General features: G+C 39.1%; 1 protein-coding gene and 1 pseudogene across 2 annotated transcripts in view; both read left to right on the top strand.

The window, feature by feature from the left end:
* LOC106870586 (acyl-protein thioesterase 1) overlaps window positions 1-19998 on the top strand; it is a 32125-nt gene extending 12127 nt beyond the window's left edge. Inside the window, exons 2-8 of one of the 2 annotated variants that reach the window (XM_089343858.1) lie at window positions 6001-6032; window positions 12257-12322; window positions 14221-14268; window positions 14548-14618; window positions 16585-16760; window positions 18093-18257; window positions 19621-19998. In XM_089343858.1, coding sequence (XP_089199984.1) covers window positions 6001-6032; window positions 12257-12322; window positions 14221-14268; window positions 14548-14618; window positions 16585-16760; window positions 18093-18257; window positions 19621-19674 — 612 coding nt within the window. In that variant the 3' untranslated portion in view covers window positions 19675-19998. The remainder of the gene's footprint in view (window positions 1-6000; window positions 6033-12256; window positions 12323-14220; window positions 14269-14547; window positions 14619-16584; window positions 16761-18092; window positions 18258-19620) is intronic. The other variant, XM_089343859.1, reaches the window with a different exon arrangement.
* Window positions 15033-15151, top strand: LOC128251203 (5S ribosomal RNA; annotated as a pseudogene).
* Window positions 19999-23514: the final 3516 nt, after the last annotated feature.

Raw genomic sequence — 23514 nt, 5'->3', positions numbered from 1 at the left:
GAAATCTACTCCCAATGCTTTGGTTGGCCCGAGACTATAGTAGAAGACACTTGCCCAAGGTGCCACACAGTGGAACTGAACTCAGAACCATGTGTTTGAGAAGCAACCTTCTTGCCTATACGTATGATATCTGTAGGTACATATGTTTGCATATCCACTAATTTACTTTTTCACATTAAACTCCTATATAATCAGAATAATCACCTGAGAGGTAATTATGGAAAATTGCATTAATTAAAAAAAAATATCCTTTTCTGAAAGTTATGAGGAAACAAAGTCAATGGGTGGTGCTCCCTTGCATAGGTATGCCGCCCTTTGTTGTTAATAGAAGTATTATTAGCTCCCTGAACTTCCTCCAACCTGTTCTTAAAACTGGCTGCTACTGTTTTCGGAGCACCTACTTTCACTGTTAATTAGGTCACCTCGTTAACGAAATTTATCGACTAGGAGTCTTCCTAGCGTTTAAGAGAATCTGTTTTTTTTTGTTTTTTTTTGCATGAGATTTTGATGCTAATTACCCCTGTACATCTGCTCTAAACGAAGAGTCCACCATCTCTGCTGCTGTTCTACCTGTGGATCAGGTATTATGTATGCATGTGCATATGTATGTGTGCATATGCACATCTTGTTTGTCTATATACATATGTGTATATATCTCTGTTTGTGTGTGTGTGTGTCTTGGCATGTTAATCTGAATGTATGATTATATGTTCATTTTGTTGTACGTATATTTGTGTGTGCGTGTATATATATATATATATATATATATAATGTATGTATGTATGCTTCTAGCTATTTGTGTATATGTTTATATACACACACATGTACAAATATACACACATGAAACACTATCAAATCATTCCAGTATATTTAATCAGTGTTGGATTAGCCCCCCCCCCACACACACACGCACACGCACTCCTCTTCCCCCTCCCCCCGTCTCTCTCTTAATATTCTGCTTTGAATAGTTAGCATGGGATTATTAATCGGCTTATAATCTTTTCGAAATTATTTATAATAATAATAATAATAATAATAGCAATAATGAGAATAATGGTTTCAAATTTTCACACAAGGTCAACAAGTTCAGTGGGGTGGGGCGGGGTTGGGTTGGGGGTAAGTTGATTATATCGACCCCCAGTGCTTGACTGATACTTATTTTATTGACCCTGAAAGGATGATTGGCGAAGTTGACCTCGGTGGAGTTTTCATAATAATAATGATTAAGGCGCAGGTGTGGCTGTGTGGTAAAAAGCTTGCCTCCCAACCACACGGTTCTGGGTTCAGTCCCACTGCATGGCACCATGGGCAAGTGTCTTTTACTATAACTGACCAAAGCCTTGTGAGTGGATTTGGTAGATGGAAACTGAAAGAAGCCCGTCGTATATATGTATGTTTGTGTGTCTGTGTTTGTCCCCCGAACATTGCTTGACAACCGATGTTGGTGTGTTTACGTCCCCGTAACTTAGTGGTTCGGCAAAAAGAGACCAATAGAATAAGTACTAGGCTTACGAAGAGTAAGTCCTGGGGTCGATTTGCTCAACTAAAGGCGGTGCTCCATCATGGCCACAGTCAAATGACTGAAACAAGTAAAAGAGTAAAAAAGAGAGTATAGTTCAACCAACACAATGTGTGAAAAACAAAATTTCTCTTCACTTAACTTCCCTAGATTTATTCAATTACAATATTTCATCCTTCTCCTTTACCATCCAAACCTCTCCTACGAACGACATTACCCTGTTATTTTTCTTTCTTCTATGCGGTACCAAAAAATTCCCAGACCAGTTCTGTAGCATGCCAACAGGTGGCAGCATGCGGTTGCATACACAATGAGAGCTAACACCGAACTTCAACTGTGTTGAGTGACATCGCTGTGTTTATCACACAAGTTGTGAAATTTGTGTTTTTCTGATCACGTATATGCTGTGATTTTTGTCACGGACAGGAAGTTGGAACAAAGAGCCAAAATATGAAATTTTACGTTAAACTTGAGAAGTCTGCTACAAAACACTTTGAGCAAGGTTCAGCAATTTTACAGCAATGAGGCAACGGGTTGTACGCATTGTTTCGAGTGGCATGGGTACTTCAAAAGCAGAAGAACATCCTGAGAAGATAATGAATAATCTGGAAGACCTGCCACAAGAGTCACCCCACCCAGAAATGTGGTATTGTGCATTGAGAATTTGTTCCCCCCCCCCCCCCCCCGGGCCAGACCGTCAATTGAAACTTCTACTGTGATGTTTTGAAACATTTGAGGGAAGAGATTCGACGAAAGTGACTGGGTCCGTGCAGCATGAAGAACTGGATTCTTCATGAAACAATGCACCGTCTCCAAGCTCTCTTCATTCATGAGTTTCTCGCCAAAAACAACATGGTATCACTCCCACACCTGCCCTATTCCCCAGATTTAGCACCTGTGGACTTCCATCTTTTCCCCAAGATGAAAATGCAGTTCAAAGGCCACTGTTTTAACATGGTTGTCGAGATCCATTGTGAATCGTAAAAGGCCTTCGACTCGCTTCTGGAAAATGATTTTCATGTTAGGTTCCAAAAGTGGCAGGAATGCTGGGACTGTAGTGTTGCTGTTCAAGGTGACTGTTTCGAAGGAGTTGTAGTTAAAACTTAGGTAAATAAGTTATTTTTTGTAGTAAACATAACTTGTCCGGGTACTTTGTGATACCTCCTTGTGTGTGTGTCTGTATATGTGTGTATAGCTATCTATCTGTCTATCTATCTATCTACCTATCTACCTATCTATCTATCTATCTATCTATCTATATATATATATATATATATATATATATATATATATATATATATATATATATATATATATATATATATATATACATATATATATGTGTGTGTGTGTGTGTATCTATCTATCTATCTATCTATATTGGAGCCTGGTGTAGCCATCTGGTTCACCAGTCCTCAGTCAAATCGTCCAACCCATGCTAGCATGGAAAACGGACATTAAACGATGATGATGATGATGATGATGATATATATATATGTGTGTGCGTGTGTAAATATATATATATATATATATATATATATAAACAATTGCAGCGTGGAAGGTGTTTATAAGCCATTTAAGAAACACAAAAACCGTTGGATTCACTTCAACATTTAAATTCAATTTACCAAAATATTTTCGGTGCTTTGAGACCGCGACCTTTTCACTGACAAAATTCCATGCTGCATCTGTATATACACACACACACACACACACACAAATATGCATATATGGGTACAGGACGTCACCAACTGTGCAAACAACATGAAATACATTACGTATGGATATAAATAGATAGAGATGCATACATAATGAGCTTCTTTCAGTTTCCATCTACCAAATCCACTCACAAAATTTTAGTTGGCCCAGAGCTGTTGTAAATGATACTTGCCCAAGGGTGCCTGTCACACAATAGATCTGAACTTTGAACCATGTGAGTAGGAAGCAAGCTTTTTACCACATAGCCATGCCTGCACACACACACACACACACACACACACATATATATATATATATATATATATATATATATATATATATACATGTGTGTGTGTGTATTTGTAAGTATATGAGAATAGCAACAATCCTTTTTGGATTTGTGTGTGTATATATGTGCGTATATGTGTTTGCCTGTGTGTTTTGTTTGATGGATGGGGGTATATTGGAAGCAGGGGTGGCTGTTTACTGACTGATGAAACAAATTAGAATTCCATTCTGGATGAATGGATAGCAGCAGGGGATGAATCAGGACCCCTTCCTCCATGTCCCCCCACCATCCACCCTGCTCTCCTCTCAACCACCCCACCCCTACCCTCATCTTCCTCTTCCCCTTGGATGCTCAGTTGCAGCATTCTCCCCCCAGTCCCTGCTCTGCCCTCCACCCCACCTTTGCAGCCTGTCCGCTCTGTCATTCCACCCCAACTCCAGTTCCATTCTATACTCGGCTCCCCACCCCCTTTATCTTCTTTTTGGGTAAACCTACCCTGCTTTTTTATCTTTTGTTCCAGCTCCTTTCTCAATCATTCTTTCATTTGCTCTCTCTCTCTCCCTCTCTCTCTCTCTCTCCCATTTACTCTTTCATTTCCTCTCTCATTCGCTCTTATTCATTCTTTCATTTATTAATTCTTTCATTCACTCTCATTCATTCTTTCTTTCACTCATTCACTCTCATTCCTTCTTTCATTCACTCATTTTCTCTCATTCCTTCTTTCATTCACTCTCATTCATTCTTTCTTTCACTCTTATTTATTCCTTCATTCACTCTCTTATTCTTTCATTCTCATGCTTTTCTTCTTACTCATTCACTTTCTCAGTTATTCTCCCTCCCTCCCTCCCCCTTCCCTCTATCTTCCCCTCTCTACTTCTCTTTGTCTGCCTCTCTCTATCTCCCACTCTATCTCTTCCTCTCCATCTCTCCCCTTATCACCTGCTCCGTCTCCCTCCTCCCTCGCCTTATCTCCACTTCTCTGTCTCTTTCCTCATCTCTCCCTTCACCACCACCCCTCTCCCCCACCCCACCTGCCTTCCATTTCTCTTCCACCACCCCCCATCACACATGCAGGCAAACGTCTACTTGTATGCACATGTGCACATACGCATTCTTATACACACACACACACACACACACATGCCCATATGCACACACATGTTCATATGCACACACACGCACACACATAATCTCTCATACCCACTTACATAGACACACATGCTAATAGAAACACACACACACATATTGATATACATAGATCCACACACATTCATACACATCTACATATACACACATGCATGCTGATACGCACACACACATACTGTTTTGTTGACATACAATTGTGTACACACACACACACACACACACACACATGCCCATATGCACGCTCACACACACACCCTCTTGCTCTCATATTCTCTACCCCCACACACACTTACATACACAATCACTCCCAGGCTCCACCTTCCACTGCCCCACCCCCACGCATACAAACCCTAATCGAAGGAATTACCATGACTGTTATTCAACTCAGTTACCTCCCTCTACACACACACACACATACACACACACAAGCGATCCCATTCTGGGTCCCTCCCCTCCATTCCTTTGTGATGTGATTAATGTAAAGAGACATAAAAAGAGAAGGAGTCTCCTTTCTTTCTCCCCCCCCACTCCCTTACTCTCCCACTTTACCCATTAGAATGTGTGTGTGTGTGTGTGCATGTATTGTAAGACTGTGTGTATGTGCATGTCTGTGTGTGGGAGTGCATGTTATTAAGACCCTGTGTGTGTCTATGTAAGATTGTATATGTGTAGGTGAATGTGTGTGTGTGTAAGAGTGCATATGTGCAGGTGTGTGTGTGTGTGTGTGTATGTGTTATAAGACTCTGTGTGTATGTGCAGGTGTGTGTATGTGTACATGCATTTTAAGGCATTATGTAAGATTGTGTATGTGTGTGCATGTGTTATAAGACTGTGTGTGTTTATATAAGATTGTGTAAGAACTAGTGAGTGTGTGTGTTTTTATGTAAGATTACGTGAGCTTGTGTATTATTATTACTATTTTTGACCCTTCTGTCCGGCATTCGCCATGATAGATCGCTGACCACTACACATATTTTTTTCTCTCCTTGTTTCTTTCTGTGTTCCTTTCTGTTGAAGAGCGTAGGCTCAAAATATTAAAGACTTTCTCTATTCCCGAGCATTATACTAATACATCCATTTGTTGTTTACACCACCTGTCTTCGTCTGTTGTTTTTTCGTGAATTCTCCCATATATATATATATATATATATATATATATATATATATATATTTATATATACACACATATATATTGCATGCAGACATCTCTAAGCTATTTTTTACTTGGATTTATTGATCAGCTGAAAGACCTCTCAAAATGACACTTCTTCATTTTACTCTTTGACTAATTAATCTCAATTTGTTTTATGCTAATTGATTAACTTTGTTTAATTTCTCTCCTTTTCAGGTAATATTTTTACATGGCTTAGGAGACACATGGTAAGGAAAAACCATTTTCCACATCTTTTTCTTAATGCTTTGTCTGTCAGTCAGTTTGTTGTTGAACCCCTAGAACAACCTGTGTTTGTATTGCCCTTATAATCAAAAGCATGCTGTTCTCTTTGCCATGTACAGACAAACCATAATCACACGTCCATTTTTCAAGACACATCTAGCTACCATAAAAGAATTCTTCCTTTCATTGACTCATAGCCCTAAAACCACCATCATCATAATGTCCACTTTTTCATCCCTACATGGGCCGAACGGAGTTTATTCAAGGCAGATTTTCTACAGCAGGATGCCCTTCCTGTTCCCAACCGTCACCTGTTTCCAAGCAAGGTAATATTTCCCCCATGGCCAGGCATATTCTCACAGAATGTTGCGAATCAACGACGCAGCATGTATAACTGTGACAATCATTTTACAACTATCCCGCAATGTCAAGACAGGGCGACACAAACACATGCATACATATACATACACATACATACATGTACACACATGCACACACATGCATATATGGCGATCTTGCAGAAACATTAGCACGCCAGGTGAAATGCATAGTGGTATTCTGCCGAGGTCGACTTTGCCTTTCATCCTTTCGGGGTCGATTAAATAAGTACCAGTTACACACTGGGGTCGATGTAATCGACTTAATCCGTTTGTCTGTCCTTGTTTGTCCCCTCTGTGTGTAGCCCCTTGTGGGCAATAAAGAAATAGCATATATGTACATATACATATACAACAGGTTTCTTTCCATTATTTACATTTGACGGATATTTGTCCTCATCTTGTTTGTTGTTAACACAACGTTTTGGCTGATATACCGTCCAGCCTTCATCAGGTATCTTGGGGAAATTTCAAACCTGGGTTCTCATTCCTAAGGTATTCTTCGATGTCGTTATTATGGCATATGGCGTAGTGGATAAGAGTGCGAGCTACTAACCCCAAGATTCCGAGTTCGATTCCAAGCAGTGACCTGATCAATAATAACAACAACAACATTGAAAAATACGTTAGGAATGAGAACCCAGGTTCGAAATTTCCCCAAGACACCTGATGAAGGCTGGAGGGTGTATCAGCCGAAATGTTGTGTTAACAACAAACAAGTTGAGGACAAATATCCGTCAAATGTAAATAATGTACATAATTCCTCATCTCTTAAATATAGAACTGTAGGTTTCTTTCCATTTCTATCTTAATGAAAGCCACCCACAAGGTATCAGTGCAAGGCAATAATAGAAGACACTTGCCCAAGGTGTCACACAGTGGGACTGAACACAGAACCATGTAGTTGGGAAGTAAACTTCTTACCAAGCAACCACACTTGTCTCTATAATATATTATACTTTAACCCTTTAGCATTCAGATTGCTCTGTAGCAACTTCACTAGTGTTGATGGCACAAACAAAAAGCCCCACCGTACATATTATAAAGAGGTTGACATTAGGATGAGCATCTGGAAGATTTTTGAGCCCAGTGCAGTCCTTGTACTCGTTGGATCCTGTCCAACCTATGCCGGCAGGGAATATGATATATATATATATCATCATCATCATCGTTTAATGTCCGCTTTCCATTCTAGCATGGGTTGGACGATTTGACTGAGGATTGATGGACCAGGTGGCTACACCAGGTGGCTACACCAGGCTCCAATCTGATTTGGCAGAGTTTCTACAGCTGGATGCCCTTCCTAACGCCAACCACTCCGAGAGTGTAGTGGGTGCTTTTACATGCCACTGGCACGAGGGCCAGTCAGGCGGTACTGGCAACAACCACACTCAAGTGGTGTTTTATATATATATATATATATATATCATCATCATCGTTTAACGTCCGCTTTCCATTCTAGCATGGGTTGGACGATTTGACTGAGGATTGATGGACCAGGTGGCTACACCAGGTGGCTACACCAGGTGGCTACACCAGGTGGCTACACCAGGTGGCTACACCAGGCTCCAATCTGATTTGGCAGAGTTTCTACAGCTGGATGCCCTTCCTAACGCCAACCACTCCGAGAGTGTAGTGGGTGCTTTTACATGCCACTGGCACGAGGGCCAGTCAGGCGGTACTGGCAACAACCACACTCAAGTGGTGTTTTATATATATATATATATATATATATATATCATCATCATCGTTTAACGTCCGCTTTCCATGCTAGCATGGGTTGGACGATTTGACTGAGGACTGGCGACCCAGATGGCTACACCAGGCTCCAATCTGATCTAGCATGGTTTCTACAGCTGGATGCCCTTCCTAACGCCAACCACTCCGAGAGTGTAGTGGGTGCTTTTACGTGCCACTGGCACGAGGGCCAGTCAGGAGGTACTGGCAATGGCCAATCCTTTCTACTATAGGCACAAGGCATGAAATTTTGGGGGAGGGGACTAGTTGATTACACGGACCCTGAAAGGATGGAAGGCAAAGCCGACTTCGGTTGGAATTTGAACTCAGAATGTAAAATCAGAAGAAATGCTGCTGAGCATTTTGCCCAGCATGCTAATGACTCTGCCAGAGTACCTAATAATAATAATGTTTTCTACTTTAAGCACAAGGCCTGAAATTTGAGGGGAGGAGACTAGTCAATTACATCAACCCCAGTGTTTCACTGGTACTTAATTTATTGACCCCCAAAAGGATAAAATGCAAAGTTGACCTTGGCATAATTTGAACTCAGAATGTAGTGACGGACAAAACACAGCTAAGTATTTCGCCCGGCATGCTAACGATTCTGCCAACTCGGCCCGTCTTGTAGTAATAATATAACGAGCAGAACATATTGCATAATCTAATTGCAAGTCAGAAAAACAAAAACGAAACAAATATATAAATAAAATACAATAAATAACAGATGAAATGAAATGAAATATTGGATTGATCACAACTGAAATAGTTTTATGATTGCTGGTTTGTTTGATCAGAAGCCAAACAACAACAGAATCGATCGACCGATCAATAATAACAGCTCCAATTCTTGAAATAGCTGTTTTGCAGGTTAGTCGAGTTTTTAGTGCAGAGTTCAGTATGTTGGGTTACAATTGGATTGACCATGAATAGGTGGCGCTGGTGGTGGTGGTGGTGGTAGTGTTGTTGGTTGTGGTGTGGTTGTGAAGGTGTTGTTGTTGTTGTTGTTGGTGGTGGTTGTGGTGGTGGTGGTTGCGATGTGGTTGTGAAGGTGATGGTTGTGATTTGGTTGTGATGGTGGTGATAAGTGTGTGTTTGCATCTGTTTGTGTGTGTGTGTGTGTGTGTGTGCATATGTGTATATATATATATATATAGTAGAAATATGTTAAAAAAACAAAATAGAAACTACACGTGGAAATGTAAGGGGAAAGTAAGCAGAAAAATAAGAGAAAATGCACATTGGAAATCAAAAAGAAGGTAAGGCTTTTTATGCAAAGTAACGATATATATATATATATATACATATATACACAATTAGATGAACTGAGGTAGGAATAAAAGTAATAAAAGTCATTATTGTGAGTTGTTAAAGAGATTTACAAGCATACTGGTTTCGTAGTATTACTAATCATTGCTTTGCATATACACCGAATTCTGAACGGTGTCAAGTCTATTAGTCCCTATACATATATGTGCATGGCTGCATATATATATATATAATACAAATAATGTGTGAGTATATGCCTATATACGTACGTGTATGTACATACCTATGTCTACATGTATATATAGATGCATATCTAGGTACAGGGACGTCGCAAAAAAACGTGGGCAAAATGAAAAACAGAACATAAACAGAGCACAGAAAACAAACAGGCCACACAGAGAACATTTCCTTCATCAGCTGCCACCATTCTAAAGCTTAGCGTTTCGAAGAATTATATATATATATAAAATTTAAATAATAAGGGTGAAAAATTGAATATTAATTTGATTAATATCAATTTAAAACCAGTGGCCTATCATATTGAAGAATCGGAAGATTCAGAAAAATTATATTACATACTTATTAGAAGGATGACCACTAAGTAGACATCAATTATCTAGCATAATGGATGTCCACTTAGTGGTCATCCCTCTTATATGTGTGTGTGTATATATATATATATATATATATACACACACACACACACACACACACACACACACACACACACACACACACACACACACACACACACACACACACAAATTTACTAATTAAAAAAATTAGGCATCATCTCTCACAGCTGTTTCGATTACCATAATTAAAACCATGTGAAAGTTGAATTTCATCAGAGTTGGGTAAAGATGTACAATTAGGCATTCATATTCCTGCTTGTTGAGTATACAGTTCCATATATAGATATAGGTATATATGTGTGTATGTCTGTGCATGTATACACGTACATACACACATAAGTGTCTTCAATGATAGCGTTGTGATATTTGGTAAAGGGAAAGTGTGTAGTAGCTCACGCGACCGAACTTTTCGTCCGATGTCGCTTTAGGCTGTAACTATTTTGAATGGTGTGGAGGCGCAATGGCCCAGTGGTTAGGGCAGCGGACTCGCAGTCATAGGATCGCGGTTTCGATTCCCAGACCGGGCATTGTGAGTGTTTATTGAGTGAAAACACCTAAAGCACCACAAAGCTCCAGCAGGGGATGGTGGCGAATCCTGCTGTACTCTTTCACCACAACTTTCTCTCACTCTTTCTTCCTGTTTCTGTTGTGCCTGTAATTCAAAGGGGTCAGCCTTGTCACACTCTGTGTCATGCTGAATATCCCCCGAGAACTACGCTAAGGGTACAAGTGTCTGTGGAGTGCTCAGCCACTTGCACGTTAATTTCACGAGCAGGCTGTTCCGTTGATCGGATCAACTGGAACCCTCGACGGAGTGCCAACACACAACATATTTTGAATGGTGAATTTGTTAACTTTGGCTAGTATTGGAAATCCTCTTAGCCCCTTCTGGAGCATAGGGCCAGTTTCCCAGTCTCCATGACGTATGTGTCCCCCCTCCCCCCCAGCTGGACGGGACGCCAATCCATCGCAGCTTTTTACTCAAGAAACAAGAAGAAAGAGTGAGAGAAAGTTGGGGCGAAAGAGTACAACAGGGGTCGCCACCACACCCCTGCCGGAACCTCATGGAGCTTTAGGTGTTTTTGCTCAATAAACACGCACTACGCCCGGTCTTGGAATCGAAACCGCAATCCTCCGACAGCGAGTCCACTGCCCTAACCACTGGGCCATTGCGCCTGCACTTAGCTGGTATTAGATAAGGATAAACTATTTATTACTGTTACAAAATTTTCTACAGCCACCTTCACATTCCATGACTACCTTTGGGATCAATCAGGTACCGGACAAGGATTTTGGATTATTCTTGTTCATGAGAGCAGTCGAGTGTATTTCAGATTTTCTCATTTTAAAAATCATCTCTGGCTAATCGTCGAGATTGGTGTTGCCTTGGCATGCTGGATGGAATTCTTAACGGTATTTTGTCTGCTGCTACGTTCTGAGTTCAAATTCCGCCGAGGTCGACTTTACCTTTTATCCTTTCAAGGTCGATGAATTAAGTAGCAGTGAAACCCGGGGGGGGGGGGGTCAATGTAACTGACTTGTCCCCTCCCCACAAAATTTCAGGCCTTGTGCCAATTAGTAGAAACGATTATTGTTTTTAAGGCGTCGAACTGACGGAATCGTTAGCACAGCAGGTAAAATGCTTTGTGGCATTCCATCCACTTTTACGTTCTGAGTTCAAATACCGCTGAGGTCAACTTTTCTTTTCATCCTTTCAGGGTTGATGAACCTTGTGCCAGAATTTGAAACCATTATTACTATTATTATTATTATTTTATGTTTGACTTTTGTTTTGCATTTGTACAAGTTGGATCCAAGTCTCACCCAGAGACCTCAAGAGACAACAAGTTAGGAGTTCATGTAGGTGTTATGCCTAGGGTACCATATATTTGGATTTGTACAGTGTTGTTCTAGTGAATGTTTAAGAAACCATAAGAAAATTATGTGCTTGTTTTAAAATTTGAGATCACATAGACAGTATTTTACGTAGGATATGGGCAGTTCCCATGAGCACTATCTTTTGAACTTCAGCCATTTTGGGGTTTCCTGGTATCTGAGCTAGGTAGTAATCAGCCCGTTTCGCTGTCATTCCCAGGGCACCCATGACAATAGGTATTGTTTTCGTCTTCAGATTCCACATTTTGCTAATTTCTGTTATTAATATTATTATTGAATATTTTTCTTTTTCAGCCATGGCTGGGCAGATCAGATGCGGGCTTTCCATTTTAAACATATCAAATGCGTATGCCCCACAGCGTGAGTTACCTTTCCTTTGTTTTACTTTTCATAGCAGCAACACCAACAACAAGAATATTTCATCACTTTCTGGCAGCCACGGAGATTCTGTGGTTCAAGAAATTTTCTCTTTTGATGAGTGAATTTATTCATCATCATCATCGTTTAACATCCGCTTTCCATGCTAGCATGGGTTGGACGATTTGACTGAGGACTGGTGAAACCAGAAGGCTGCACCAGGTTCCAATCTGATCTGGCAAAGTTTCTACAGCTGGATGCCCTTCCTAACGCCAACCACTCCGAGAGTGTAGTGGGTGCTTTTACGTGCCACCGGCACGAGGGCCAGTCACACGGTACTGGCAATGGCCATGCTCCAAAAGATGTTTTTTATGTGCCACGCGCACGAGAGCCAGTCCAACGGCACTGGCAACGACCTTGATTGAATGATTTTCTAACGTGCCACCAGCACAAGTGCTAGAAGGCAACGCTGGTAACGATCTCGCTCAAATGGTGCCATTTACGGGCCACTAGCACGGAAGCCAGACAGCTGCTCTGGCAAGTTACAACACATAAAACAGGTGGGGGTTTACATTATTGAAAGCGAAACGCTATCACATTAAAGAATATAGCAAAGGATATAGAAATAAAAATTTGGGTAATAAATCATTTATAATTTTTAAAAAAAGCATTTATGAGGGTTATTTCTGCTTGCGATGAACTTAAGTTTGAATGCTATACTCTCAAACTGCATCTTGACCTCAATTTTTAACCTCTGTCGTCCTCTTCTGTAGCCTGACTGGCAGACGCTGAGACTGCAAGGGAGCGATGTGTAACTAGTGTTCGGTGAGAAAGGTGGAAATGGGGCTATGGGGGGGGGGGGTTATTATATAATAACTATATGAGCTATCTTAATACTCTTTTACTCTTTTACTTGTTTCAGTCATTTGACTGTGGCCATGCTGGAGCACCACCTTTAGTCGAGCAAATCGACCCCAGCACTTATTCTTTGGAAGCCTAGTACTTATTCTATCGGTCTCTTTTGCCGAACTGCTAAGTTACAGGGACGTAAACACACCAGCATCAGTTGTCAAGCGATGTTGGGGGGACAAACACAGACACACAAACATATACACACACACACACACATATATATATATACATATATACGACAAGCTTCTTTCAGTTTCCGTCTACCAAATCCACTCACAAGGCTTTGGTCGGCCCGAGGCTATAGTAGAAGACACTTGCCCAAGGTGCCATGCAGTGGGACTGAACCCGGAACCATGTGGTTGGTAAGCAAGCTGCTTTCCACACAGCCACTCCTATGCCTATTTTTAAATAACCTCGTTTTGTTGTCTCGCTTATCATCAATTAATGTGGGTACATTGAAGCGTTGTTATGGAAATATATATTTTGCATTCAAAATTAATATTAAAAAAAGTGCTGTTTGCATGGGTCCCAGGCTATTAACCGAATCAAAACAGAAGACCGTAAAATATAGTCATCATCATCGTTTAATGTCTGCTCTTAGCCACGTGAGAGCACATTTGACTCTTATTTCTAGCAATGCTGGTGCTCACCAGCACCCACTGTTACTTTAGAGACTACTGTACTTGTAGCCTATCGGCTCTAAATTGAGAATAGCCACCTTAATAATTTATATATATATATATATATATACATACACACACACACATATATACATACATGTATGCTGCTTTCATTTTCCGTCTGCCACATCCACTCTCAAGGTTTGGGTCACCTTAGGTCTGTAAGTAGAAGACATGTGTCCAAGGTGCTGTGCCGCAGTAGGATTGAACCAGGGACCATGTGGCTGGGAATTAAACTTCTTGACCTCACAACAACCTTATTTCTCGTTAACATTGTTTCTAATTGTTGTCTTTCCTTTTGTCTTTCAGACCCATACAACCTGTATCATTAAACGGTGGCATGAGGATGACCTCTTGGTAAGTATCTTCTTATATCTTCTATACTTTTACTGGTGTCAGTCATTGGACTGTGGCCATGCTGGGGCACCGCCTTGAAGAACTGGCACTTTTTTTTTTTTTTTTTTTTTTTTTGTCAAGTCTGGTACTTATTCCATCGGTCTCTTTTGCTAAGTTACAGGGACATAATAGAAAAGATTATTATTATTATTATTATTATTGTTATCGCTCTCCGATATATTTAATAGTATTTTTTGTGTCTTTCTTTTCTTTTTATCTTTTTTCCTTTATTTCTTTTAGGTTCGACATTCTTGGTTTGGGACCTGAATGTCCAGAAGATGAATCTGGAATAAAATCGGCATCTTTGAAATGTAAGTCGCTCAACTGTCGCACCTCCTCCATTTCCATCAGTATAAACATGTCCATGTGGTGACGGTGGTGATGGTGATGTTAGTAGGGGATACAGATCTATAGCTCCAGCCTCTATCCATAGTTACTGTGATGATGGTAGTTGTTATAGCATAGGAATGAATAATGATGTTGCACTCAGATAATGTTTTTATTAACGAATGGAAAATATTGCAATAATTCCAAAACGAAATGTAAAATGGTAAACTTTAAGTTGTCCATGATGTAGACCAGTGGTTCTCAACCATTTTTTCATTATGGACCCCTTTGATTGCTATAAAGCAGGGGTTCTCAACCACTTTATATTTATGCACCCTGGTGAACCCCCATAGCCATTCAATGTTTAAAACCTAGTTTCATAGAAACTCCTTTCAAATGCTTACGGCCATATCACGTTGAAAGCACCGGTTCTCGTCCAATCACCGAAGTTAAACAACATCAAGCCTAATGAGTACTTAGATGGGTGACCACTTGGGAAACCTAGGTGCTGTAAGCATCTCATTTTTTGAAGGCGGCCAACTAGCAGAAACGTTAGCACACCGAGCAAAATGCTTAGCAGTATTTCATCTGCCGCTACGTTCTGAGTTCAAATGTGCTTTTTACGTATCTGCCTAATATTAATAAAAGTATACATATCCTCATATTTTGAGTTCTATTTTTCCTGTTTGTAGTGAATAAAACAGGTGTTAAAGGGGTTCACATGTAAAAAAAAAAAAATAGTTGAGAACCATTGATGAAGATATTACAGGTGTTTCTAACAAGCCGAAGGGACACAACTCTTATCCCGCCCCGCCCCCCCCCCCCCCCCCCGCCATTTCCATCCAAGCTTTCTTTTTTTCCCTTAGTCTTTCCTGCTTTTTCTCACAGATCGTTCATGTTTATTTTGGGACCCTGAAAGATTGCAAGATTGTTCACAACCTGATATAAAACAAGCTCATTTTGATTCATCTACTATCGGAGCATGAAACTAATTGTAGCTCACATTTAAATCCTGTGCTTATTAAATGCTATCTCTCACTGGATGGACTATTTTTTTTTTTTTTTTGCTCCTGCCTATGCCACAACAGTAGACAATACAGGCACCAGCATGGCCGTGTGTTAAGAAGCTTGTTTCCCACCCATATGGTTCCAGGTTCAATCTCACTGCATGGTACCTTGGGCAAGTGTCTTCTACCATAGCCACAGGCTGACCAAAGCCTTTTGAATGGATTTGGTTGACGGAAATTGAAAGAAGCTTGTCGTATATATATATATATATATATTCATATATATGTAACTATGTGTGTGTGTGTCTATGTTTGTCTCCGACCACTGCTTGATAACCGGTGTTGGTGTGTTTATGTCTCTGGCTGCTTAGTTAACTCTCCCTAACTGCTGTATGTTTGTCTTTCTATCTGTCTATATATCTATCTGTCCACTTAGCTACTTATGTCCCTGCTTCTCCCTCCCTCTCTGTCTCTGTCCATCTTTGTGTCTCTCTCAATATCTTTCTATCTATCTATATCATTCAATCTATCTGTCTATCTGTCTATCTGCCTATCTGCCTATCTGTATATCTGCCTATCTGTCTATCTCCCTATCTGTCCATCATTCAATCTATCTGTCTATCTGTCTATCTGCCTATCTGTCTATCTGCCTATCTGTCTATCTGCCTATCTGCCTATCTGTCTATCTGCCTATTTGCCTATCTGCCTATCTGTCTATCTGCCTATCTGTCTATCTCCCTATCTGTCCGTCATTCAATCTATCTGCCTATCTATTGATGATTCTATCTTACCATACCAGTCTGTCTGTCCACCTACCCACCTATCCCTCTACCCACCCACCAATCTTATTTATCTTACCTGTCTGTCCATACAGCCACCTTTCTACCTATCCCCCATCCACCCATCTACCTATCCTATCTTACCTGTCTTTCTTTGATTCCAGTGAAGGACCTAATTGACAAAGAAGAATCAAGTGGTATACCCAGCAACAAAGTCATGATTGGAGGATTTTCGCAAGGAGGGGCTGTAGCCCTTTACACAGCATTTACATTGTCAAAACCCCTTGCTGGTGTCTTGGCCCTTAGTTCTTGGCTACCACTTAATAAACAGTTCCCAGAGGTAAGTAGGGGTTTGTTTTTTAGAAAAAAAAAATGTGTTCTGTCGTTTATTTTATTTTTTTGCGATTTGATGGCTGTGTGGTAAGTAGCTTGCTTCCCGACAACATGGTTCTGGTTCAGTCCCACTGCACGGCCACCTTGAGCAAGTATCTTCTATAGCCGAGACCTTGCGAGTGGATTTCGTAAATGGAAACTGAAAGAAGCCCATTGTGCATATATATATATATATTCTCTTTTTATTCTCTTTCTGTTTATTTCTTTGTGTTTCTTTCTGTTGAAGAGCATAGGCTAGAAACATAGAAGACTTTCTCACTTTCCCGAGACAGGTATATAAACACCTGCTTGTTATTTATATACCTGTCTTCGTCTTTTGGTTTTTTTTTTGTAAATTTCAACAATAACAAAACTGTCCAATGAACGGGAACGTGAAACTCTGAGTAACAGTCTTTTGTTATATTTCTGCTGCTTTTAAATAAAGTATATATATATATAGCATATATATATATGTGTATGTGTATTTATATCTAAATTCCTCCAGGTCAAAAAACGTCCCTAAATTATTTTTTAGGATTCTTGAGAGGAACTTCCCATCAGGCCATAAATATCATTCCATATTTAATAGGCCCTGCCTTAAATTATTGTACTCAACCACACCCAATCTAGGATCTATAATCGTGGCCAACAATAGACTTAAAGTTAGAAATAACAGCCTTAATAGGTATGATAATATAGCTGACTTTATTATGAAGAATAATAATAAGAACCCTGATATTAGAAATAGAAAGGCTAAGCATGGAAATAAAACGTGTCGTAATAGGGAGTTATGTCCCTTAAAAGGATTCTGTTTAAGGAGAAATGTTGTATAGAAAGTTGAGGTTTCAAGCCTTAATGAACCTAAAAAGATATACATAGGAAGTACTACTGATTTTAGGATTAGATACAGGGCACACATAAATTCATTTATCAATCACAAAACAAAAAATTCAATCACACTAGCTACCCACATTAATAAATTGAAAATGTGCTATAAAGAATTCAGTCTATCATAACAGAAACCACACCATATATTGTTGTTGTTGGCACTCCGTCGCTTACGACGTTGAGGGTTCCAGTTGATCCGGTCAACGGAACAGACTGCTCGTGAAATCAACGTGCAAGTGGCTGAGCACTCAACAGACACGTGTACCCTTAACGTAGTTCTCGGGGATATTCAGTGTGACACGGTGTGACAAGGCTGACCCCTTTGAATTACAGGCACAACAGAAACAGGAAGTAAGAGTGAGACATATATTAAATGATGATGTTGATGACGTATTTTCTTCTTGTATTTCAGATAGTGGTAGGCAATAAGAACACTCCATTGTTTCTGTGTCATGGCACAGCAGACCCCCTGGTTCCATGCCATTGGGGTCAACTTACTTACCAACTGATCAAGACCTTTGATCCAAATGCAAGATTCAAGACATACGAAGGAATGCCGCATTCTTCATGTAAAAGGGTAAGTGAAGGGGTCAAACCCTCCCCACCTCCTTGTTATGAAGGCAACAGTGTTTTGCTGTTGCTAATTTCTGTTTGAATTGATTGATAAATTGATTTGTTTCCATCCGTCTTCTTTGCTCACTACCCCCCTTCAAGGGACCGTAGGAAGGGAGACATCAGGCACCTCCTTTCATAGGGTCCTACCAGAAGCAACAGTCATTAGAGCTTTCCAACCCTAACCCAAGCACAACCAGCAGAGATTGGATATTTTCCAGCCAAGGACTAACAGCATGTGTAAGGACTTTCGAGCGAGATCGTTGCCAGTGCCCCTGGACTGGCTCTTGTGCGGGTGGCTCATAAAATACACCATTTCGAGTGTGGCCGTTGCCAGTATCGCCTGACTGGCCTTCATGCGGGTGACATGTAAAAGCACCTACTACACTCTCTGAGTGGTTGGTGTTAGGAAGGGCATCCAGCTGTAGAAACTCTGCCAAATCAGATTGGAGCCTGGCGTAGCCATCTGGTTTCACCAGTCCTCAGTCAAATCGTCCAACCCATGCTAGCATGGAAAGCGGACGTTAAACGATGATGATGATGATCTGATTCTTAATCTACCCTTCGATCTCCTGCCAGTTGTGATGGTTTTCTTCTCTCAGGCACACCCTCTCCATAGAGCCCTATCGGAAGCAACCATCATAGGATTTCTGACTGGATTTCCAAGCATGGCCAACAGAGTGTATAGTTATTATCCAACCATTAGGTCTCCTGCCAATTGTGATGAGTATTGTCCTCAGGCACCTCCTTCCATAGAGTACAAGCAGAAGCAACTGTCGTTAGACTCTTTGGCTGGATTCCTAAGTATGACTAGCTGAGACTGGATACTATCCAACCATCTTATTCTTGACCTACCCATGAGTTTTCTGCCTGTCGAGAAGGTATAGTCCTCAGGCTCTTCCTCCATAGGGTCTTATCAGAAGCAACTGCTAGACTTTCTGGCTGGTCTCCCAAACATGACAAACTGAGTCTATGGATATTACCCAGCCATCTTGTTCTTGGCCTGCCCCTGGGTCTCCTATCTGCATGGGGCTAGAGTCCTCAGTGCATTCAGTTAGCAGTGCAGGAGATAACTCCTGAAATACTTCTAAACATAGAGCTGAAATTTGAAGGGTTACATGTTGAAAATTTTCAATAAAGTTTTGACGTGAAATTTATAAATGTATTTGTTTTGGCATCAAAATTAAGTAATAAACTTAAAATCCTGTCAGTTTTTTTTTTTAATTTGCCAGATTTTATTGAAATAGATAGTAAATTCTGGGACACCCTGAATATATTTTTGATTTTGATCTCATGTTTTTTTTTTCTTTTTTTTTTTTGTCTGCCAGGAAATGGATGATGTGAAGAAGTTTATTATGGAAACGCTGGGGCTGGAACCCTGAACCTGTAGGACACTGGAATGGATGTTTTTTTGGATTTTTTTTTTTTGTTGTTACTAAGAAAACAAAAATGGAAAAAAAAAAGCCCCAAAAAAACATCCAATAATTTTTTTAAAGAAAAAAAAAAAATTTTTTATGTTGATATTTTTTTTTTCGTTTTTAAAATGGAAAACACAAAAAAGTACTCAGACCTTTTTTTTTTTTTGTTAAATTTTGACTTTTTTTTTTTTTCGGACGGTTGGGGACTTTTGTGATGATGATGACGAGGGGGAGAAACCGGACGTTTGGTATTAATAATAATAATAATAATAATAATAATTATAATAATCATCATGTTAATGTTGTTGACATTACATAAGTTTACGTACATATAAATATTAGATGCATGTGTGTATGTATGTACATATATATATATATATATATATATATATATATATATATATATATATATACATACATGCATATATACATGCATATATATATATATATATATATATATATATATATATATGCATATATATGTGTATATATGCACATATATGTGTATACACACATATGCATATGTATATATATACACACACACATATATATATATACACACATATATATATTTGTCATAAGTGCAATACACTGCAAACAACCCAAACACTTAAATGTTAGAAAAGACACCATTTTTTTTGTGTGGGTAAGGGGTTGGTGGGTATGTGTGTGTGTGTGTGTGCGTATACATCTATATATCCATATATATATACATTCACACACACATGTACGTACATTTTATATTCATACATGCATGTATGCATATATATATGTTTATATATATTTGTGTATATACATATATATATATATATATATATATATATATATGTATATAGTCAATGTATAAGTAATAATAAAATATTAATTTCTGTTTGCCACAAGGGCAATATCACAGAGCATTGGCAAATTAATAGTTTGTAAGTAATGTGCATTTATATATATATATATATGCGCGTGTGTGTGTATGTATATGTGCATATATGTCTGTGTGTGTATATATATATATGCATATATATATATATATATATGCATGCGTATATGTATATATATACATGCATATATGTGTATATATATGCTATGCATATATGTCTATATATATATATGCATATGTCTATATATACATATTCATATATAAATGCATATATGTGTGTATTTGTGCGTATGTGGTTGTGCATGTATATATATATGTATGTGTATATATATATATATATATATATATAATATATATACACACATATATATAATATATTTGGTTTTACACTTTGATTCACATGTGCATTACTTGAAGTTTCACAGATGCTGTTAAGACAAAAAAAACAAAATTCACATCTGACGATGTTTTGGACTGGCATCAAATAATCTAATTAAAGGATTATTAGAGTCTTTTTATTATTTTTTTTTAAAGTTTGTGAATGTCTTAGTAATGCAAAATACAGGTCAGACATGAATACAGGTATTTGACTTCCATGAGGTGTGTTGTTTGTTTGTTTGTTTGTTTTTCAGTGTGCGTGCCAAACTTATGGGTGCTACAATTCTGTATTTGCGAGATGAGGAATTTGCATTGTGTATATGTTCATATTAGTCAGCTTGATTGTTGCTTTAACTACGTCTTGGCTGCTGTAAGCTCCAGCCTTCTTCAGGTGTCTTCAGTTCATCATCATCATTGTTTAATGGTGCTTTTCATGTGCCACTGGCATCAACCATGCGCGAATGGTGCTTTTTATGTGCCACTGGCATGGGACCAGTCAGGCGGCACTGGCAACAACCACTCTCAAATGGTGCTTTTTATGTGCCTCCGGCATGGGACCAGTCAGGCGGCACTGGCATCGACCATGCGCGAATGGTGCTTTTTATGTGCCACTGGCTGTTGTATCAGAATTTTCATCTACAGAGTTACACTGCTTTCATTCTGCGTTTTAATCCCAAGCAAGAAGCACTCACATAAAAACAACCAAATCAACTGAAGCGAAAAACATCACAAAACACATCAAATAAATAGTTAGGTTTGGATTCTAATAGATAAAATCAACTGAAGCAAAAAAAAAAAGTGTCACAAAACACAAAGAAACTACAAGTGAAACTAGCTCACAACAGAAGCGAAAAATGTCACGAAATACAGAGAACAGAATGAGAAAAATGTAGCCGCTCATGGATTGAATAAAAGGTTAAGTTTGAAATTCCAATACAACAACCAAGTTCAACAGAGAACATCTGAGGACAGCTGGAGAATACATCAGCCAAAACATAGTGGGGGACACCAGATTCTTTCAGTTTCTGTCTACTAAATCTGCTCACAAGGCTTTGGCTGGCCCAAGGCTATAGTAGAAGACACTTGCCCAAAGTGCCATGCAGTGGGACTGAACATGGAGCCATGTGTTGGTAAGCTAGCTACTTACCACACAGCCACTCCTGTGCCTATGTATGGTATGTATGTGTGTATATATATATATATATATATATATATATAACACCATTTTGAGTGTGGCCATTGCCAGTACCACCTGACTCACCTTCGTGCCAGTGGCATGTAAAAGCACTTACTATAATCTTGGAGTGGTTAGCGTTAGGAAGGGCATCCAGCTGTAGAAACTCTGCCAAATCAGATTGGAGCTTGGTGCAGCCATCTGGTTCACCAACCCTCAGTCGAATCGTCCAACCCATGCTAGCATGGAAAGCGGACGTTAAACGATGATATATATTGTGTCTAGGGAGAGTCATTATGCCAACATTAATAACACATGCACTGGTTCAATTCCACTCCTTTCAATACATAAATTGACATAAAAGATCGTGAAAACCAAATACGAAAATGAATATTATATACACTGCATTTTCTGGCATGTAAGTTGAATTTTTCAGACCAAAATTTACAACCAGAAAGGGTTGATTCAGTTACACACCAAGATGACTTTGCGGGGATCAAAAATTCCATGTGAAATGCAGAAGTATTTAGAAAGATCATGACAGTGTTTCAATGTTTACGCTATATACTATGTTGATTTGTATGCCAAAAAAACATGATTGAGAGACTGATAAATAGATTGATACTGGATTTTCTGGTATACAAGTTGGAATTTTTCAAACCAAAATCTACAACCAACAAAAGGTAAGTCGACTTATACACCAAGGTGACTTTGGAGGACCAAAAAACTCCAAATGAAAAGCAGCAGAATTTGAAAATATAGTAATGGTGTTTGAATGTCTACACTATACATTATGTTGGCTTGCATGCTGAAAGATAAGGTAGATAGGCAGATGGAAAGATTGAGAAAGAGAGACATAAATACTGTATTTTCTGGCATACAAGTCAAATTTTTCAGGCCATAATTTACAGCCAAATAAGATAGGTCGAATTATACACCAAGACGACATTGGAGGTCCAAAAATTCCATGTGAAATGTTGCAGGTTTTAGAAAGATAGTAATGATGTTTACACTATACATTACATTGGCTTGTATGCTGAAAAATAAGGCAGACAGACAAAGAAATAGACACCATATTTTCTGGTTTACAAGTTGAATTTTTTAGCCAAAACAGATTGACTTAATACATGTAAATGACTTTGGAGAACCAAATCTTTCGTGTGAAGTGCAGCAGGAATTGGAAAGTTAATGACAATGTTTTCAATGTTTACACTACATGTATACACTATAGAGTGCATTGACTTTTTGCTGAAAAATAAGGTAGATAGATGGAGAAAGACAGACAGATAAATTGATAGTGTGTTTTCTGGCTTACTAGTTGAATTTTTCAGTCAAAGCACATAGTTTGACTTAATACACGAAGGTAACTTTGGAAGACCCA

Source organism: Octopus bimaculoides, chromosome 28 (genome assembly GCF_046866305.1).
Source record: "Octopus bimaculoides isolate indiv1 chromosome 28, ASM4686630v1, whole genome shotgun sequence".
In the NCBI taxonomy this organism is placed as follows: Eukaryota; Metazoa; Mollusca; class Cephalopoda; order Octopoda; family Octopodidae; genus Octopus; species Octopus bimaculoides.
This window is presented reverse-complemented; position numbering and strand designations above follow the sequence as displayed.